The 15,497-nt window shown below is 64.3% G+C and overlaps 3 protein-coding genes across 4 annotated transcripts; 2 read left to right on the forward strand and 1 right to left on the reverse strand.

Moving 5' to 3' along the window:
* Positions 1–943: 943 nt before the first annotated feature.
* Positions 944–5,150, forward strand: GJB3 (gap junction protein beta 3). The gene is made up of 3 exons (XM_017828290.1): positions 944–1,148; positions 3,260–4,047; positions 4,334–5,150. Exons 2-3 carry the CDS (start codon positions 3,290–3,292, stop codon positions 4,347–4,349), a joined length of 774 nt encoding a protein of 257 aa, XP_017683779.1. The 5' UTR covers positions 944–1,148; positions 3,260–3,289; the 3' UTR covers positions 4,350–5,150.
* Positions 5,151–6,088: 938 nt separating this feature from the next.
* GJA4 (gap junction protein alpha 4) lies at positions 6,089–8,983 on the forward strand. The gene is made up of 2 exons (XM_017828287.1): positions 6,089–6,176; positions 6,818–8,983. Exon 2 carries the CDS (start codon positions 6,838–6,840, stop codon positions 7,867–7,869), a length of 1,032 nt encoding a protein of 343 aa, XP_017683776.1. The 5' UTR covers positions 6,089–6,176; positions 6,818–6,837; the 3' UTR covers positions 7,870–8,983.
* Positions 8,984–14,388: 5,405 nt separating this feature from the next.
* On the reverse strand, positions 14,389–15,339 carry SMIM12 (small integral membrane protein 12). 2 transcript variants are annotated; one of them, XM_017828298.1, is made up of 2 exons: positions 15,074–15,339; positions 14,389–14,709 (listed from the first exon to the last, which is right to left on the reverse strand). In XM_017828298.1, the coding sequence occupies exons 1-2, from the start codon at positions 15,275–15,277 to the stop codon at positions 14,665–14,667; spliced, it is 249 nt and encodes an 82-aa protein (XP_017683787.1). In that variant the 5' UTR covers positions 15,278–15,339; the 3' UTR covers positions 14,389–14,664. The 2 variants fall into 2 exon arrangements, with proteins under 2 accessions (XP_017683787.1, XP_017683786.1); XM_017828297.1 differs by having other exon boundaries at positions 14,389–15,315.
* Positions 15,340–15,497: the final 158 nt, after the last annotated feature.

Consider the following 15,497-nt stretch of genomic DNA (forward strand, 5'->3'; position numbering starts at 1 on the left):
CTGAGGGAGCTCCCACTTTGCTCTTGTCCAGGATGGGGGTTCCTGTGCCTGCCCCCTCCTCTGGGCTCACCCCACTCTGCACCCCAGGCATCTCCTGGGCTCCCATTCCTGTGTGTCCCCAGCTGGGCAAACGCTCACTTGCTTTATTTGACCTCCTGGAGCCAAGAAACCTCTGGGCAAGTGGCTCCTTGTCCACCAGGAGAGCAGGGAGCAAACCTCTTGGGCACCAAGCACCCAGGGGCTCTTCAGATGTGTCCCATGGGAGGGGTGGCCCTGGCAAGGCTCCCGTGAGGCTCCCTTGCCACTTGTCTCCAGGGTGTGCCAGAGGATGCCGGAAAAGCCTCAGGGCACTTTAAAGACCAGGTGAACCGAAGGCAAGGGGAGGCACATTCCTGCCAAGCTGTGTTGGCAAAGACCTCAAATGGGGCTGCTCCATGGGGCATCCGGCTGCTCAGCCTCCTGGGAGCCACCAGTGCTCGGGGAGAGGGACATCCCCCTCGGGGACACATTCCAGGTCCCACGGGGGTGCGGCTGGAGGGAGCAGCAGGGCAGGGTCCCGCTGCATGGGGACCCTGCTGCCATCCTGCTGGTTGGGGAAGGTCCCATCAGACCATCCCAGCCCTGCCAGGGCAGCGGCTGCAAGTTCCTGTTGGTTGGAGATACCAGGGAACTGTTGCAAAACTCTTACTACGGCAAAATCATTTCAGGAGTTGAGTCATCTGTGGTTTTTAGCAACTGGTGCTGGTGGCCCCACAGCTGGGGGCCGGTGCAAGGCCAGTGTCCATCCCTGTCACCCCGGTCCTGCTGCTGAGTCTGCAGTGCCCAGACCACCCTGGTGGGGGTCAGGGCATCACCTGGCAGGAGCTGCTGGTGTTGCACGTGGAGGAATCCGGCCCCATCGATGTCCTTTGTTGTTCAACCCCGAGCGTGTGTGTGCATGTGCACAGGCAAGAACCTCTCCAGGAGCTGTTTGCCAGACTCACCCAGTTACTGGGAACTGAACCAACCACCCTTCCCCTCCCCACACACACTCAGCTCCACAGACAAGCCCTGGGTGTGCAGGAGGGCTGTGGCTGGGAAGGAGCTTCCCTACTCCGAGAGCTGCCTGGATCTGGAAACCTTCCTGTGGCTCCTTCCCTGCTGGACAGGTACCTCCAGGGGCAGGGTGCTGGGGGGCACACGGTGCTGGGGGGCACAGGGTGCTGGGGGGCTGCTGGGGACCTCCGGCCATGGGGGACAGACCCTGCAGTGCAACATGGCACAGTGGGAGCCGTGTTTGGTGTGACGGGGTGCAGGTGGGAGTTGGGTTATGGCTGGGACTGTTGGGTCTGCAGGGGCCAAAAGTGGGGACCTCAACATCACACAGTGCCACGACAGGACCCCCCAGGCTGTGCCAGGGACCCTGTCCCTGGGGGGTGACACAGGGGGATGGCACAGCCTGGCACCCCCCGGGAGCAGGAATGGCCACCCCAGGCCTTGCTCCTCTGTCCCACCACCCTCCTCGTGGACTGAGCCCCCCAGAGACAGTGGCTCTGCTGCGTTTGCACCCCACAGAGGTGGGAGCCGGGCACTTTCGGGTCCAACGCCCTGTGCCCACGCGGGGCAGGACGCGGCGGTGACGCAGCAGGCTGGCATTCCGGGGGCTGGCTGGCGAGGGTGCTGAGCTCTGCGGGAGCACACGGGCTCTGCCGGCAGAGCTGAGCACACCTGAGCGCTGCCCCTGCCCTGCCTGGCACCCAGCCAGCACCGGGGGGAGCTGCGGGGCTCCCAGAGCACAGGGACTGACACGGGGCTCAGCACGGAGCTTGGCATGGGGGTCACATCCCCTTCCCACCCTGCTGCGGATCCATGGCTGGAGCTGGCACTGGGCTGAGCCGGGCAGGTGGGTGCTGGCAGGGCACTGGGGTGGGGGCATGGGTGAATTGGCAGGCTGGTGGGGGAGGCATGGGCCCTGGGGGTGTGCAGGGACTCCGGGTTCAGCCACCAGCACCAGTGTTTGGGAGGAAAGCAGCAGCTCCCCTCTCCTGAGTTCAAAGGAGCTGGTTCCAAGGGCTGGGTGGGAATGCTGTGGTTGTTCCCCACCCCGGCTCACTGGTTTGCCAGGGAGGATGATCTGTTTTCAGCAGGGTGGTGAATGAAGGTGGGCATGGGCAGAGGCACTGCCCTGGCACTTGGTGGCACAGGACCTCAGCTTGGCCCCACTTGGCTCAGCTGCTTGCCGAGGTGTCCCTGTGTGGGAGCAGTGTGGGAGCAGAGCGGTGGGTTTGGGGCTCACTGCAGGGTGGCTCTGGCCAAGGCTGGGCTCCCGGGCAGCCCTGTGGGCTCCGGGCAGTGCTCCAGGCTCTGTTCCTTCCCTGCAGCCCCAGGACACTGCACTGTGCAGCCCCCCCCGGATGAGGGGACCCTGATCAGCAGAGTGCCATCGCACCCCCACCATGCCCTGTGCTGGGCACTTCCCACCCCACAACTCCCTGTGAGCAGGGAAGGAGCCTGAGCCTCCTCCAGGTATGTCTCGGAGGGCACCAGGTTGGCCACGGGCAGCGGCAGCTCCTTAAAAGTGGGAAGGACCCAGCTGCAGTCCCTTTGTCAGGGCAGGCACCTTCACAGCACAGAGGGTTATAAAACCCACCCGGGTTTGTAAATCCAGGTGCAGTAAAGCTCTGGGTTGGGTTTAGTGTGCCACCCTCCTCGTGTGGGGCAGCCCCAGGCTGAGCTGTGGAGCTGCTTTGGCCGTCGGGGCCTCTGGTGTTGCTGCCGGGGGGGCAGGAGTGGGAGCAGGAGCGGAGCCCCAGCCAGGGTGACACACACAGACTGTCCCTTTCTGCAGCCCCGCTCTCACCTGTGCTTGGGCTGCCTCGGGCATCACCTGTGAGACAGAAAAACCGGTCCCTGGCGTGTCCCAGCAGCCCAGCATTGCAGCAGCCACTTCCCCTTCGGCTGTTGATCCTGGCTCACTCCAGCAGATCCTGCTGCCGGTTTGCACCAACACACGCAGTCAGGCGGGGGGTTGGTGGTGGGGATTTGGCCAGGTGGCTCATCCCCTGGGGCAGAGGCTCTGTCAGAAGGAAGTGCTGAGAGGTTGAGTCACCTCTGTCACCAGGAGAGTGTGGGGACGGGTGTTACTGTGTGCAAGGGTGATGGTCCCCCACCCCACATGAGTGCAGGGTGGTGGGGGAGCCCAGAGGTCAGTGGGATTTAGTGCAGTGAGGGACACACACCTCCCGTTGCTCCTCACCCTCCGCTCCTGCCGCCTCTCCAGGTCGGGTGACTTTGGTCTCCACCGGCCACCATGGATTGGAAAACACTGCAGGCACTGCTCAGCGGGGTCAACAAGTACTCCACAGCCTTCGGCCGCATCTGGCTCTCCGTGGTCTTCGTCTTCCGCGTCCTGGTCTACGTGGTGGCGGCCGAGCGCGTGTGGGGCGACGAGCAGAAGGACTTTGACTGCAACACGCGACAACCGGGCTGCACCAACGTCTGCTATGACTACTTCTTCCCCATCTCCCACATCCGCCTCTGGGCCCTGCAGCTCATCTTTGTCACTTGTCCCTCCCTCCTGGTCATCATGCACGTGGCCTACCGGGAGGACCGCGAGAAGAAGAACCGGGAGAAGAACGGGGAGAATTGCCCCAAGCTCTACAGCAACACGGGCAAGAAGCACGGTGGGCTGTGGTGGACCTACCTGCTCAGCCTCTTCTTCAAGCTTATCATAGAGATCCTGTTCCTCTACCTCCTCCACAAGATGTGGGACAGCTTCGACTTGCCACGGCTGGTCAAGTGCACCAACGTGGATCCCTGCCCCAACACCGTGGACTGCTACATCGCTCGCCCCACCGAGAAAAGGGTCTTCACCTATTTCATGGTCGGAGCCTCCTCCATCTGCATCATCCTCACCGTCTGTGAGATCTTCTACCTCATCTTCAAGCGAGTTGTCCGCGGTGCACGGAAGTGGAAGAAATCCACCAAGCGCTCCGTCAGCTACAGCAAGGCCTCCACCTGCCACTGCCACCTCAAGTCGGAGGAGAAGGACAACAAGTCCCAGACTAGGTGTGTGACAGCCCTGACTGCTGTCTGAAGGGTGCTGGGAGGGGAGGGTGGAGGGAGAAAGTGTCCTGGCATGTGCCAGGGATGGTTGGTACCAGACATGACCACCAGTGATGTCACCGCCGGACTCTTCAGCCAGGACCTCGGTGGCTGTGAGGGGAGGGGGACACATCCATGGGAACTCTCCTGCCTGGGACCGTGGGCACATCCCCAGGTGCCCCAGTGGCGTGGTGGCAGGTGGGTGCTGGCTGCCTGTGGGCATGCCTGAGGGTGTCTGTTCTTCCCACAGAGGAGAGGAGCTGTGAGCTCGCCCGTCCCAGCTGGTTCACATTCCCCTTGGTCCAGCAGCTTTTCCAGCCACCCCTGAACCCTCAAGAGCCAACCTGTGTGAAAAATGACTAAACCCAACAAACTAACATCCCTGGAGAGAGACCCATGGGTGCTTGAGCAGACGCAGGTAAGGCGAGGGCAGCCCTGGAGCTCTGCCAGATGCACAGAGTAGTGCCACAAGCTTGGACATCACAACGACACACAGATCCTCCCATATCTCCTCAGGTCCTCCAGCTCTGCTGCTCCCATGGTGGGTGTGAGTGCACTCACTGGTGCCCAACCAGAGCTGGTGTCACCCAGCATGGTGGCAGTCCCAGCTTGCTGTGCCTCACAAGTGCACAGTCCCAAGCACTGTTTCATCCTCCTGTATTTTGTACCAAAAAACCCAAAGGGATTTTGGGCTCGGCACCACAGCAGGAGCTCTCTTCATGCACCTGAAGCAATGACAGAGGAGCAGAGCTCCAGGCTGTTGCCAACTGTTCTCTCGGCCCAGTTTGCCCAGTTTGACAGTATTGGGGCAGGGCAGCTTCTCCCCCTTGGCTCACACGAGCGCCGTGCCACATCTTGCCCAAATGCCACTGCTGTCTCTGCTGCTTCCCTTGGTGCCTCTGTGTCCCACTCACCTCGGACGGACACGTCACATATGGCACAAGCTACGGATCCAATAAAACATTGCTTGGAGACACTGGAATCTGCTCTGTCCGCTGGAAATCGGGGGGACTGGTGAGGGCAGATGACATGGATTTGCAGAGGTTCCCCAGGAGCCCGCAGCCGGGTGCTCCTCATCCGCCCGAGCCGGGCAGGGCAGTCGAGCCCCGGGTCGGGCTCACTCCTCCCGCTCCGCCTCTCCCGGCTTGTCACGCGTCGTTAAACCTTAACTCAGCAGAACCGCACGCTGGCCCCCAAGGAAATCAAGGAAGGATCAGCATCAATTATTTACTAAACCTTGATAAATATTATAATAAATAGAAATTATTTCCATTTAATCTCTCCATAAGCAGCGCTAGCGGAGGGTCCGCTGTTCCCAGCTCCGCTCGGCCCGCCCGCACTCCGCAGCCCCACGAGCGTGTTGTGGTGTGTGCCGAGACCCCCGGCAGCAAAGCTCCGTCTGAAACTCGCGGGCAGGTCCCGGGCAGGGCTCCGGTGGGGCTCATCCCGGGAGCCGGCGGGATGCGGGACCGGGGCCGCGCTCCGGTGGGGCTCCAGCACCACCCAGCGCCCGCCGCGCCGCACGGACCCGCGGGGGCAACCACGAGCGGGCAGGGACGGAACATCCCCGGACACGGACACTGGGCGGGGGACGGAGCATCCCGGGGACACCCCGCCGGGCAGGGGACGGGACATCCCCAGGACGCTGGGCGGGGGACGGGGCATTCCCGGGACACGCTGTCGGGCAGGGGACGGAGCATCCCGGAGACACGGGGCAGCGGACGGAGCATCCCCGGGGTCCCCGCCCCGCTCAGCGGGTTTGCCCGGTGGCGGAGCCGCAGCCGGGGACGAGCGGGCGGGAACAGCCGGATTTCCCACTGTCCCCCGCCGGCTTCGGCCCCGACGGGTCCCGGCCGTCTCTGGGGGTCCCGCTGCCCCCGCCCCGCCCGCCGGGGCCGCCCCCTCGTCGGGGGGCGGTGGGAAGGGGCGGCCCCGCACACCTGCGGCCCGGCCCGGCACTAAGCCCCGGCCCCCCGGTTTCCTGCCGCGCTCCTCCCCCGGGCCCCGCACGACCGGAGCCGCCGCAGATCCCGGCCCGACCCCTCACACTCAGCGCGGCCCGAGCCCGGCGGGACGTTCCCGGCGCAGCGGAGGTGAGTGGGGACCGCCGGGACCCCCGGGACCCCCGGGACCCCGGCGCCGCTCAGGGACACCGTGCTGGGGACGGGACACCCCCACCGCGAGCACCCCCTCGCCCCGCCGCTGCCGGGGTGCCTTTAACGGCACAGCCGGCGCTTCTGCGCTTAATTAGCAGCGGTTAATAAGGAGCCGGGGCTGCAGCCACCCTCTCGCTCCTTCCCAGCCGGGCTGCGGGGCTGAGCACCCGCGGGGTGTGGGCTGGGCTCCAAGGGGTCCCCACAGCAGCAGGAGGTCGGTGAGGGGTGCTAGGGGTCCCCTGGGCGAGGGAAGAGTGCTGGGGGTCCAGCATCCCACAGCCATGAGCTGTGGGTGCTCTGGGCTGGGTGCTGCTGGGGCAGGTGAATCTCTGTGCTGCCTCTTCTCCCCCTGCCCCGTGTTCCTGCACTGGGCAGGCGTAAGTAGAAGGAGCCCTCCAGGTCTCAGAAAGCCTGGGTGCTTCCCTCACGTGTGGGATGTCCCTCAGTGGGTTTGCTGGGACACTCTGCAGAGCAGCTGTATCCCAAAAAATCACGAGGCTTAGGTGGCCCTACCTGCCCTGTGCTCCTCAGCATGGAAAGAGGGAATTGATGTGCCTGCTCTCCCTCTCTGCTGGCAGAGGCACAGGCTCCCTAGAAGATGGGTGACTGGGATTTCCTGGAGAAACTGCTGGACCAAGTCCAGGAGCACTCGACCGTGATCGGGAAGATCTGGCTCACCGTGCTCTTCATCTTCCGCATCCTCATCCTGGGCCTGGCCGGGGAGTCCGTGTGGGGGGACGAGCAGTCGGATTTCGTGTGTAACACCAAGCAGCCGGGCTGCACCAACGTCTGCTACGACAAAGCCTTCCCCATCTCCCACATCCGCTACTGGGTGCTCCAGTTCCTCTTTGTCAGCACCCCAACCCTGATTTACCTGGGCCACGTTATCTATCTGTCCCGGAGGGAGGAGAAGCTGAAGCAGCAGCAGAGTGAGCTTCGGGCTGTCCACAGCAAGGACCCGAAGATCGAGCAGGCCCTGGCAGCCGTGGAGAAGAAGATGTCCAAGATCTACGTGACAGAGGACGGGCGGCTCAAGATCCGAGGGGCGCTGATGTGGACCTACATCACCAGTGTGATCTGCAAGAGCATCTTCGAGGCTGGTTTCCTCGTCGGCCAGTGGTACCTGTACGGCTTCTCCATGGTGCCCCGCTACGTGTGCAAGAGGGACCCCTGCCCCCACCAGGTGGATTGCTTCATCTCCCGCCCCACCGAGAAGAGCATCTTCATCATCTTCATGCTGGTGATGGGCCTGATCTCCTTAATCCTGAACCTCCTGGAGCTCTTCCACCTCTGCTGCAAGAACCTGCTCAGCAACATCAAGAAGGTGTCGGGGCCAGTCGTACCGAGCCGGGACGTCTTTGCCCAGGACGTGGTGTCGGATCCCTACACACCCAAGCACTACCCGTTCCTGCCCATGGCCGAGAGCCACGTGCCATCCTACCAGACCTACAACAAGCTCTCCAGCGAGCAGAACTGGGCCAACTTCCACAACGAGGAGAGCCTGGCGCTGGGCAGCGGCAGCAGGCCCCTGTCGGACCCCTACGCCCCCCGGGCTGCTGAAGCCTCCGCCCCGGAGGAGAAGCTGTGCAGCCGACCCGGGAGCTCGGCCTCCAAAAAGCAGTATGTGTAGTGCCAGGCTGGCCCTGGCTGGCAGGGGGACCTTCCCCCATCCCACCTGCCTGCAGAGGTGCTGCCTGTGGGCAGGCAGCTGCCTCCTGCCTGGTGCTGTGCCTTACGGACACACTCCCCTCCAGAGGCGGGATGCTCGGGAGCGGGGCTGAGCGCAGCCTCTGCTCTCTTCTGTTTCCCCCAGTGACCCCACAAGGAAGGAAACTGCAGAAAGTTCCCCAGGACACCGCGTCCCGTGTGCCTCGCTCTGGGAAAGGGAGAAATCCCTGGAGCCACCCCGTGGAACAGGCTGTCCCTGGGGCTGTAGCAGGAGGCTGCTGGCCATCGGGAGCTGCGGCTCGGCCGGACCCCAGAGCCTCTGCCGGGATGAGAGCCGGGAGCGTGGCCGTGGGAAGCTGCTCCCCTCCAGCCTCTGCACAGAGCAGGCTGAGCCTGGGACAGACACGGGAAGCTGGGCTGGAGCAGTGCTGACAGATCCTGGCCACCAGCCCCGTCCCATTCCAGTGACCCTGGCGTCTGTCCAGGGTTTGCTGCCAGAGCTGCCCCCTCCCCATGGGACACAGGGGGGTTAATCCAGTGGCAGCTCTGTTGTGACCGGCAGATCCCGATGGCTGCAGGGTCACCACGGGTGACCCAGGAGTGTGAGTTCCCTCTGCCCTCCCGGTCCTGGACCCTTTCCCATGGGATGTGTGCCTTTAAGTTATTTTTAACCTGCTGGCCCGAGCACAGAGCTTTCTGTCTTAAAGGTGCAGTTCGCAGGGGATCTGGGGAGCCCTGTCCACGTGCCTTGGAGCCCTTGGGGTTATGGGGAGGAATCAGACCAGCACCTTCCGGTTCGGAGGGTCACTGGGTTTTATTACTTTGCACTAGTCATCTCCTGCTGTGGGCTGAGGTGCCAGGGGGGATAGAAGAACCAACTGCTGCCATGGGACCTGTCCCCCAAATTCCCCAGCCCGCTGATGCTGTGAGAGGGGATGGTCCTGCTGTGACCAAAGGGCTGAAGGTCCTGTGTGACCCAGGCACGAGTGCAGGATGTGGGCACTGCCCTCAGTGCTGTTTCCTTTCCCTCTGGCAGACTCGATGTTGCATCTTGTTGAATAAAGTTGGATGAATGAGAAAAGGTGAAGTGTGGTGTGACTGTGCTTCCTGAAGCCTCCAGCTGATTCTGGGAGGGCAGGTGAAGGTTTGGGGCTGAGGGCAGGGGAAGGATGCTGTCCTGAGAGTGATGGGACCGGGGGGGAGAGTGGGTCACTCATCCTCTGAAAGCACAACTGTCCCTGCTGTAGTGTCCTGCCCCCCTGAGCCCAGCCTCAGCTCAGGGTTCTGACAGGGCTGTTGTGTCACAGGCCCATGGTGGCCCCAGGCAGAGCTCAGCCCCTCTCCCTGTGCTGCAGATAAACCCAGCAGAGGCCGTGGAGCCTCTTGTGGCTGCATAATAGGTGGAAATGAGCTGCAGATAAAGGCACACAATGTGGCTGGGGCTGTTGTTTAGTTTCTCTGGCCGAGCCAGGCCAGGGCAGAGCCTGCTCTCTGCCAAGGGCCTCTCCAGCAAGGGTGGAATGGGCTAAAAATACCCTGGAGAAGATGAAATATGGGTGATACGGGGCAGTATCGCTGCCATCGGCCCCTGGAGGAAATGAGGAGGGAGGCACCCGGCTGAGCTGCCCTTGGGGCAGAGCCTGGGCTGGTGGCTGAGCCCACCCTTGGCTTCCTCCCTCCAGGGGATGAGGGGGGTGAAATTCCCCCTGGGTGGGGGCCTGGGGTGCACACCACCAGCTCCCAGCTCTTCCCTCCATGAGGATGCTGGGGTAAACCCTGCCTGGGATAACTCTGCCCTGCTCCCACCATCTCCAGAGGGACCCTGCCCTGCTCCCAGTGTTGCCCGATGGGGATCCCCTGGGCCACCCTGGGGGGCCACAGCCCGGTATTCCCTGGGGAATACTGGGGAATATCAGAGCTGCAGAGCCCCACTGTGGCTCTGGGGAGAGCAGCCCAGGGCCAGAAGGACATGCCCATGTGACAGGGATGGGAGCAGCCGTGCAGTGTGTTTACCCACCGCCGTGTCCCCCGCTCACCTCCCCGCTCCGGGACTCCTATTTTTGTTGGCACGGGGGGAGCGTCACGCTTTTCCCAGCGACCCCGCAAGGTGGAAAACAAGACGGCCGAGCCCCTGGACACGGTGCCCAAACACAGCTCCACGTCCCACTATTGTTCCCGTGTTGTGACAAAGCGCCGGGGGCAGCCGGAGTGACCCCGCGCCGCCGGGCCCCGCCGTGGCACACGCCAACAACAACAGCGAGGGGCTCACCTGCGGGGAGGGGGAGGCAGCGGGGCCGGGGTTGGCAGCACCCCCCCAGGAGGGAGGGCAGCCCTTAGGCAAATAAAAGTTTGGAGCTGATAAGGGCTGGGGCTGGCCCAGCACAGCCCTTTGGCACAGCCCTTTGGCACAGCCCGGGGACAGACAGTGGCCGGCCTTTCTCACACCTCCACGCTCCCTCCTGAGCAAACAGGCCCCTCCGGTGCCTTTCTGGGAACGGCACTCGCTCCCCCAGCACTGGGATGCTGAGCCCTGTGCTGGCACAGGCAGCGCGGGGGCTGCAGTGAGGGGGCTCCTCATGGGGCACCCCCTGAGTTAGGGAACACTTTGGGGCAGCTCTGCCAGCCTTGGAGGGGCCACACACTCCCCGGGACCCCAATTCCCCCTGGGGGTGCTGGTCTAACAACAGTCACAGCCCCCAGGAGCCCTGTGGCTCCTCTATAGAGATGTTTCTGCCCTCTTCCCAGTTAGGACCAGTCTGTGCTGGGCTCTCCTTGCCCAGTTCTGCCATGGTCCGGGAAAGAGGGCTGTCCTGCTTGGAAAGCTCTGCCAAACACACTGGATGAGCACCAAGGGGTTTATTTTTAAGCTTTCCCAGTGCACAGCAAACAGCAAGTGTCTAAATCTGGCCTGCTCTCAGGAAGAGCCACAGCAGGAGCAGAATCACAGCTGAGGGGGAGGACGGGCAGGGTGTGGGCAGGGCCATGGCAGCAGGGCCACAGCGTGGCCCCCCTTCCCTGCAGGGGCCCTGTCCATGCCCAGGGCTCTGCCCACAGCTTCCCAGTGCCCCACTTCCCCTACATCTTCAGAGGGAGCAGGAGCAGGCAGGAGCATCCTCCTCCCAGGCCAGGCACGGAGCCCTGTCCACAGCAGCACTCACCATCGGGGCAACCCCAAACCAGGAGCAATCCTGCCCTTTCCAGCTGCTGCCAGCGAAGGAAAGGCAAACCCCACGGAGCTCCCTTCCTCCCCGGGGTTATATTTAGCCCTCCACGCGCGGGCACGGCAGACAATGCACCCCGTGTGAGAACCGCGGCCGGGAGGAAACGCGCTCAATAGCCCCGACGACTTCCCGCATCCTGACATTGTCACTCCCCCACCCCGGCCACTTCCTCGTGTGGAGGCACCAGGACTGCAGTGCCCACCCTGGGATGGGTCCTACCCCTGCCAGCAGCTCAGGGCATCATCCTGATGCGACACTGGGCGGGCAGGGGCTGCTGCCTGCAGAGCTGGGGGCTTTTCCTGGCATGGGAAGGTGGATGCTGTCTGAAAACAAGGAGCTGCGGTGGTCCTGGGGTGCTGGGGATGGGGAGTCAGCCCTGGGCTGTGGCTGCTGGAAAAGGCAATGCCAAGTGGGAATGGAACACGTCCCACTGCAGCTGTCCCCAGTCAGGGCTCAAGAGATGTCACTGCTCCTCTCCCACGGTACTTCAGGGCCTTTGCCGGCCACGGAAGGAGCCACCAGGCCCGGCCTGGAGGGAGCCATGGCAGGAAGAGGCAAGTGAGATGTGAAGGCTGGGAAAGGACTCGGCTGCTCTTGGGAAAAGGGCAAAACTGGAGCCTGGGAAAAGCCTGGGCTGGGAGGGAGCAGATGTCCCCAGGGGCTGTGGGGGACGTGCTGAGGGGACGAGCTGTGTGCTCTGCCGTGCATCCTCTGGGTCCCTGAGCCACGGGGACACCGCGCCACGGGCAGGGCCAGGGTGTCCCGGGATCACCGCGCTGCACCAGGACAGGACACAGGAGCGTGAGTCCCTGCAGGCCCCAGCTCCCCCCGCCAGCTCCCACACTGCTCCTCTCTCCCAAAGTGTCATCATCCTTTTGGGAAGGGGACAGCCGGCCCTGGGCCATCCCCGTGCCAGCGCAGGGTCACATCACAGTGTCCCCAGCCCTGCACAGCTGGTGCGTCCCTGTCTGATCTCACCGGACGTCCGCTGCGGCCATCCAGGTGTGCTGAGTGGCTGGGGGGGGTCTCAGTGCCCCCCATCCTGCACAGCAGCTGTCCCAGGCCCCTGAGCCACCCCAGGGAGCTGGGGCACAGCTGGCTCCTGGCATCCTGCCTCCGGAAACCGCCACCTGCTCCTCTCGTGAGCTGCTCATGATGGACCCCCGGGACAAACCCAGCCCCGGGCAGGGCAGAGGGTCTGTCGGGAAGCCACAGCCACCCTCGGAGCCAGCAAGGTACCAGGGCCCTGCCAAGGGCACCACAGCCACCTTGACCCCCCTGAGCCTGGGACATGCCCACCATGGGCTGGGCAGGGAAAGGGAGCACTTGTGGCTGCTGGATTCAATCCCTGCCCCATGGCACTATGCAGCCACAGCTGGCTCTGGACACGGGGTTATCCCTGAAGCTGGACAAGCCTTGGAGGATGCTCCCCCACAAAATGCCAGCCTTGAGGCCAGGCATGGGACTCCCTGCCTGGGGACAGGCTGGCTGCTGGCACAGGTCCTTGCCACACTCCCACTGCAGTGCCCAGCTGGGCCGTGCTGGGAACACCTGGATTACAAACCCACTGGAACAGATCAAGGAGCTGTGTGTGAGCAGCCAAGGGCAGGCTCAGGAGGGCAGGGTTTTATGATAATGGTTTATTCAGCAAAGCTGCCTCTGGCTCTTGGTGAGCCGCCGTGGCTGCTCACCCCAGCCCTGAGTGCCTGCCGGCTCCTATTCTTGTCCCGCTGGCGCTTCCCAGGCAGCACATTGTTGGGATTCAATGGGAGGAAGGGAGGGCTCAGGAGAAAGGAGACAGGGCTCAGGGAAGTGGCTTCACTCCTGTCCCAGCGCCTGCGGGAATCCACAGCCCCACAGCCAGGGGGACACCCGGGAGTCCCTGGACACATGGGAAACAGCTGACGAAGAAACAGCTGGAAGCACGACAGGCAGCCAGGACAGGCGCAGGGCAGGGGCTGCCCTGCCAGGTGCCATCAATGCCCAAACTGTCACCGTCAGGGCTCAGCCCTTCCCAACAGCATCACTCCACCACCACGCCAGAGCAGCCCCCCCGACCGGCACCGCATGGGCCTGGGAGAGGAAACGGGGCAGCGAGGCCCCCCCAAAGCCCAATTGTGCCCGGCCAGGCCTGGGAACAGGCGGATCAATGGGCTATAAACAGCCGGGGGAGCCACTCTGGCGCGGGGGAACAAAGGCATTTTGGAGCCGTTTCCGAGCTGGTCCCAGCTGGGGAAAGGGACGGTACCGCTCCCACCCCGGCACACAATAGGGACCAGCCATCACCCCACAGCCAGGCTGGGAAAGCAGGAGGCCAAGGACAGGGGCTACTTCAGGGGACAGTGCCAGCCTGGCAGGGGGACGAGGCGGTGGCACTGCGACCCCCAGGGCAGGTGGCAGCGGGACAGGGTTGGGGCAGGCTTTGCATCACCCCCAGACTCCTCCTGCACCTTCTCCCCCAGGCTCAGCTGCCCTCACACACCGTGGTGGCGAAGGCTGGAGCATTCCTGGGCCGTGAGCCCGGCCGAGGGCAGCGATCCAGCCCAGGACAGCAGCTCGGGAGGCAAACAGAGCCGGGGCAGGGCAGTAAAGCTGTCAGCGGGGCAGGAGCTGGCCCCGAGGCTGCAGGACAGAGTGTGTGAAACGCTGACTGGCTGCTGACTCGGGGCTCTGCTCCAGGCACGGCAGATTTATGGTCCCCGGGAGGGGAAGGCCGGGCTGGGGCAGCACTGGGGCCTTGCTCAGGCACCACGGGAAAAAACAAGCTGGGAGGCAGAGATAACCCCAGCCCCGGCCTCGGCCTGGCTCCCTGCTCAGCACCTCTGGCCAGGCTTTGTCCCTGCTCTGCCAGCAATGCCCGAGGCTGGAGGGGACACCGGCCACCAGTCCCAGTGTTCACTGCCAGCCTCTCCCTGCCAGCCTCTCCCTGCCCAGCACCCCAGCGGGACCCCCCCAGTCCCCCGGGACCCCACCCAGCACTGACACAGCCCCTGTTGCCGAGATAAGGAGGTGGATGGGAAGCAGATGACGTGGCCAGGGGAGCCAGGAGGGAGGCACAGCCACAGCACAGGCTGGGATTTCAGTGCCTACCCCTTCTTCCTGCCCACCACCCTGCTGCCAGGCCCCGAGGGCCGTGCCCAGCTGGGGACAGCGATGGCATTTGTCCCACTGCAGGAGATGCTTCTTGAACACACAGGGAGCAGAGACACTCCCTGAGCCAGGGCTGGGGCCGTGCTGATGCAGAAGACACAGAGGCCTGAGGACTGACAGAAGTTTATTGTGGCAGAGATCCCCCTGTTCCCCACACACCGCCACGACGGAGCAGGGCCAGGACTTCCACCTCCCTCTGTCACCCTTCCTCGCAGGGATGATGCACAGAGGGGTCCCCAGAGATCTCCACCACTGCTCAGGCTCCCATGGGTGTACCGTGGTAGCGTGGGGCTGTGTTGGGGTTCACCAAGAGCCACAGAGGATCTGGAAGCAGGGCAGCAGCTCCTCCTGCTGCCGGTGCTCAGCCTGACCCCATCTCATGGCACTCAGGTCCAACCTTCTTCTAAGTTAACGCCATGGAAGAAGCAAACCTGAGGAGACACAGGTGGAACCAGGCCAGGAGGGCTCTGTGCTTCAGGGGCCAGGCCGGGCCGGGGGCTGATGAGTTCCAGCCACACTCCACCTCCTCGCAGGGCCCCCTGCCCGCTCCCACCGGGGTCTGGGGGCTGTTCCTTGGCCACATCCACGGCGCGGGCGAACCTGACCCTCCGGAGGGCCCGCAGGGGCAGGGGGCAGGAGCCGGGCCGGTGGAGGCTGTGCAGCTCCAGGGCAGTGCCGGCGGCCGCTCCGGGGCACGGCCTTTGCCCCGGGAACCCTTTATTAACTCTTTTCGGGGCGGTTCCTGTTGAGCACGGCCCGAGGGGCGAACTCCAGCTTGTCCTTCAGGCTCACCACCTTGGTCAGGTCCTCGCCCGCGATCTCCTGCAGCTTGCGGTCCTCGCGCAGCTCCGAGATGCTCTTCTCGTCCTGGGCCGTGGCCGGGGGGTCCCCGCGCAGGAACCACTCGAGCTGCGAGCCCACCAGCCCCACCACGAAGGCCACCGGGAAGGTGACGTACGGCGCCTTGGAGCGCACGGCCGCCCACAGCACGGACCACATGGCTGCGGACAGCGCCGGGAAGCGGCACCGCCCGCGACCCCCGCGCCGGGACCCCCCCGGGCCCGCAGGGACCCCCGCCCGGCCCGGCCCGGCCCCGCCCGGCCCCGCCCCTTCCGGTCAACGGCACCGCCGGCGGGGCCGCACCGCCCCCTGACGGAGAGCACGGGAACTGCACGGCGGGAGGAGCGGCCGGGCCGGGGACACGGGGGGACACGGGGGA

This window comes from Lepidothrix coronata, unplaced genomic scaffold, assembly GCF_001604755.1.
Source record: "Lepidothrix coronata isolate B3197 unplaced genomic scaffold, Lepidothrix_coronata-1.0 Scaffold147, whole genome shotgun sequence".
Lineage (NCBI taxonomy): Eukaryota > Metazoa > Chordata > Aves > Passeriformes > Pipridae > Lepidothrix > Lepidothrix coronata.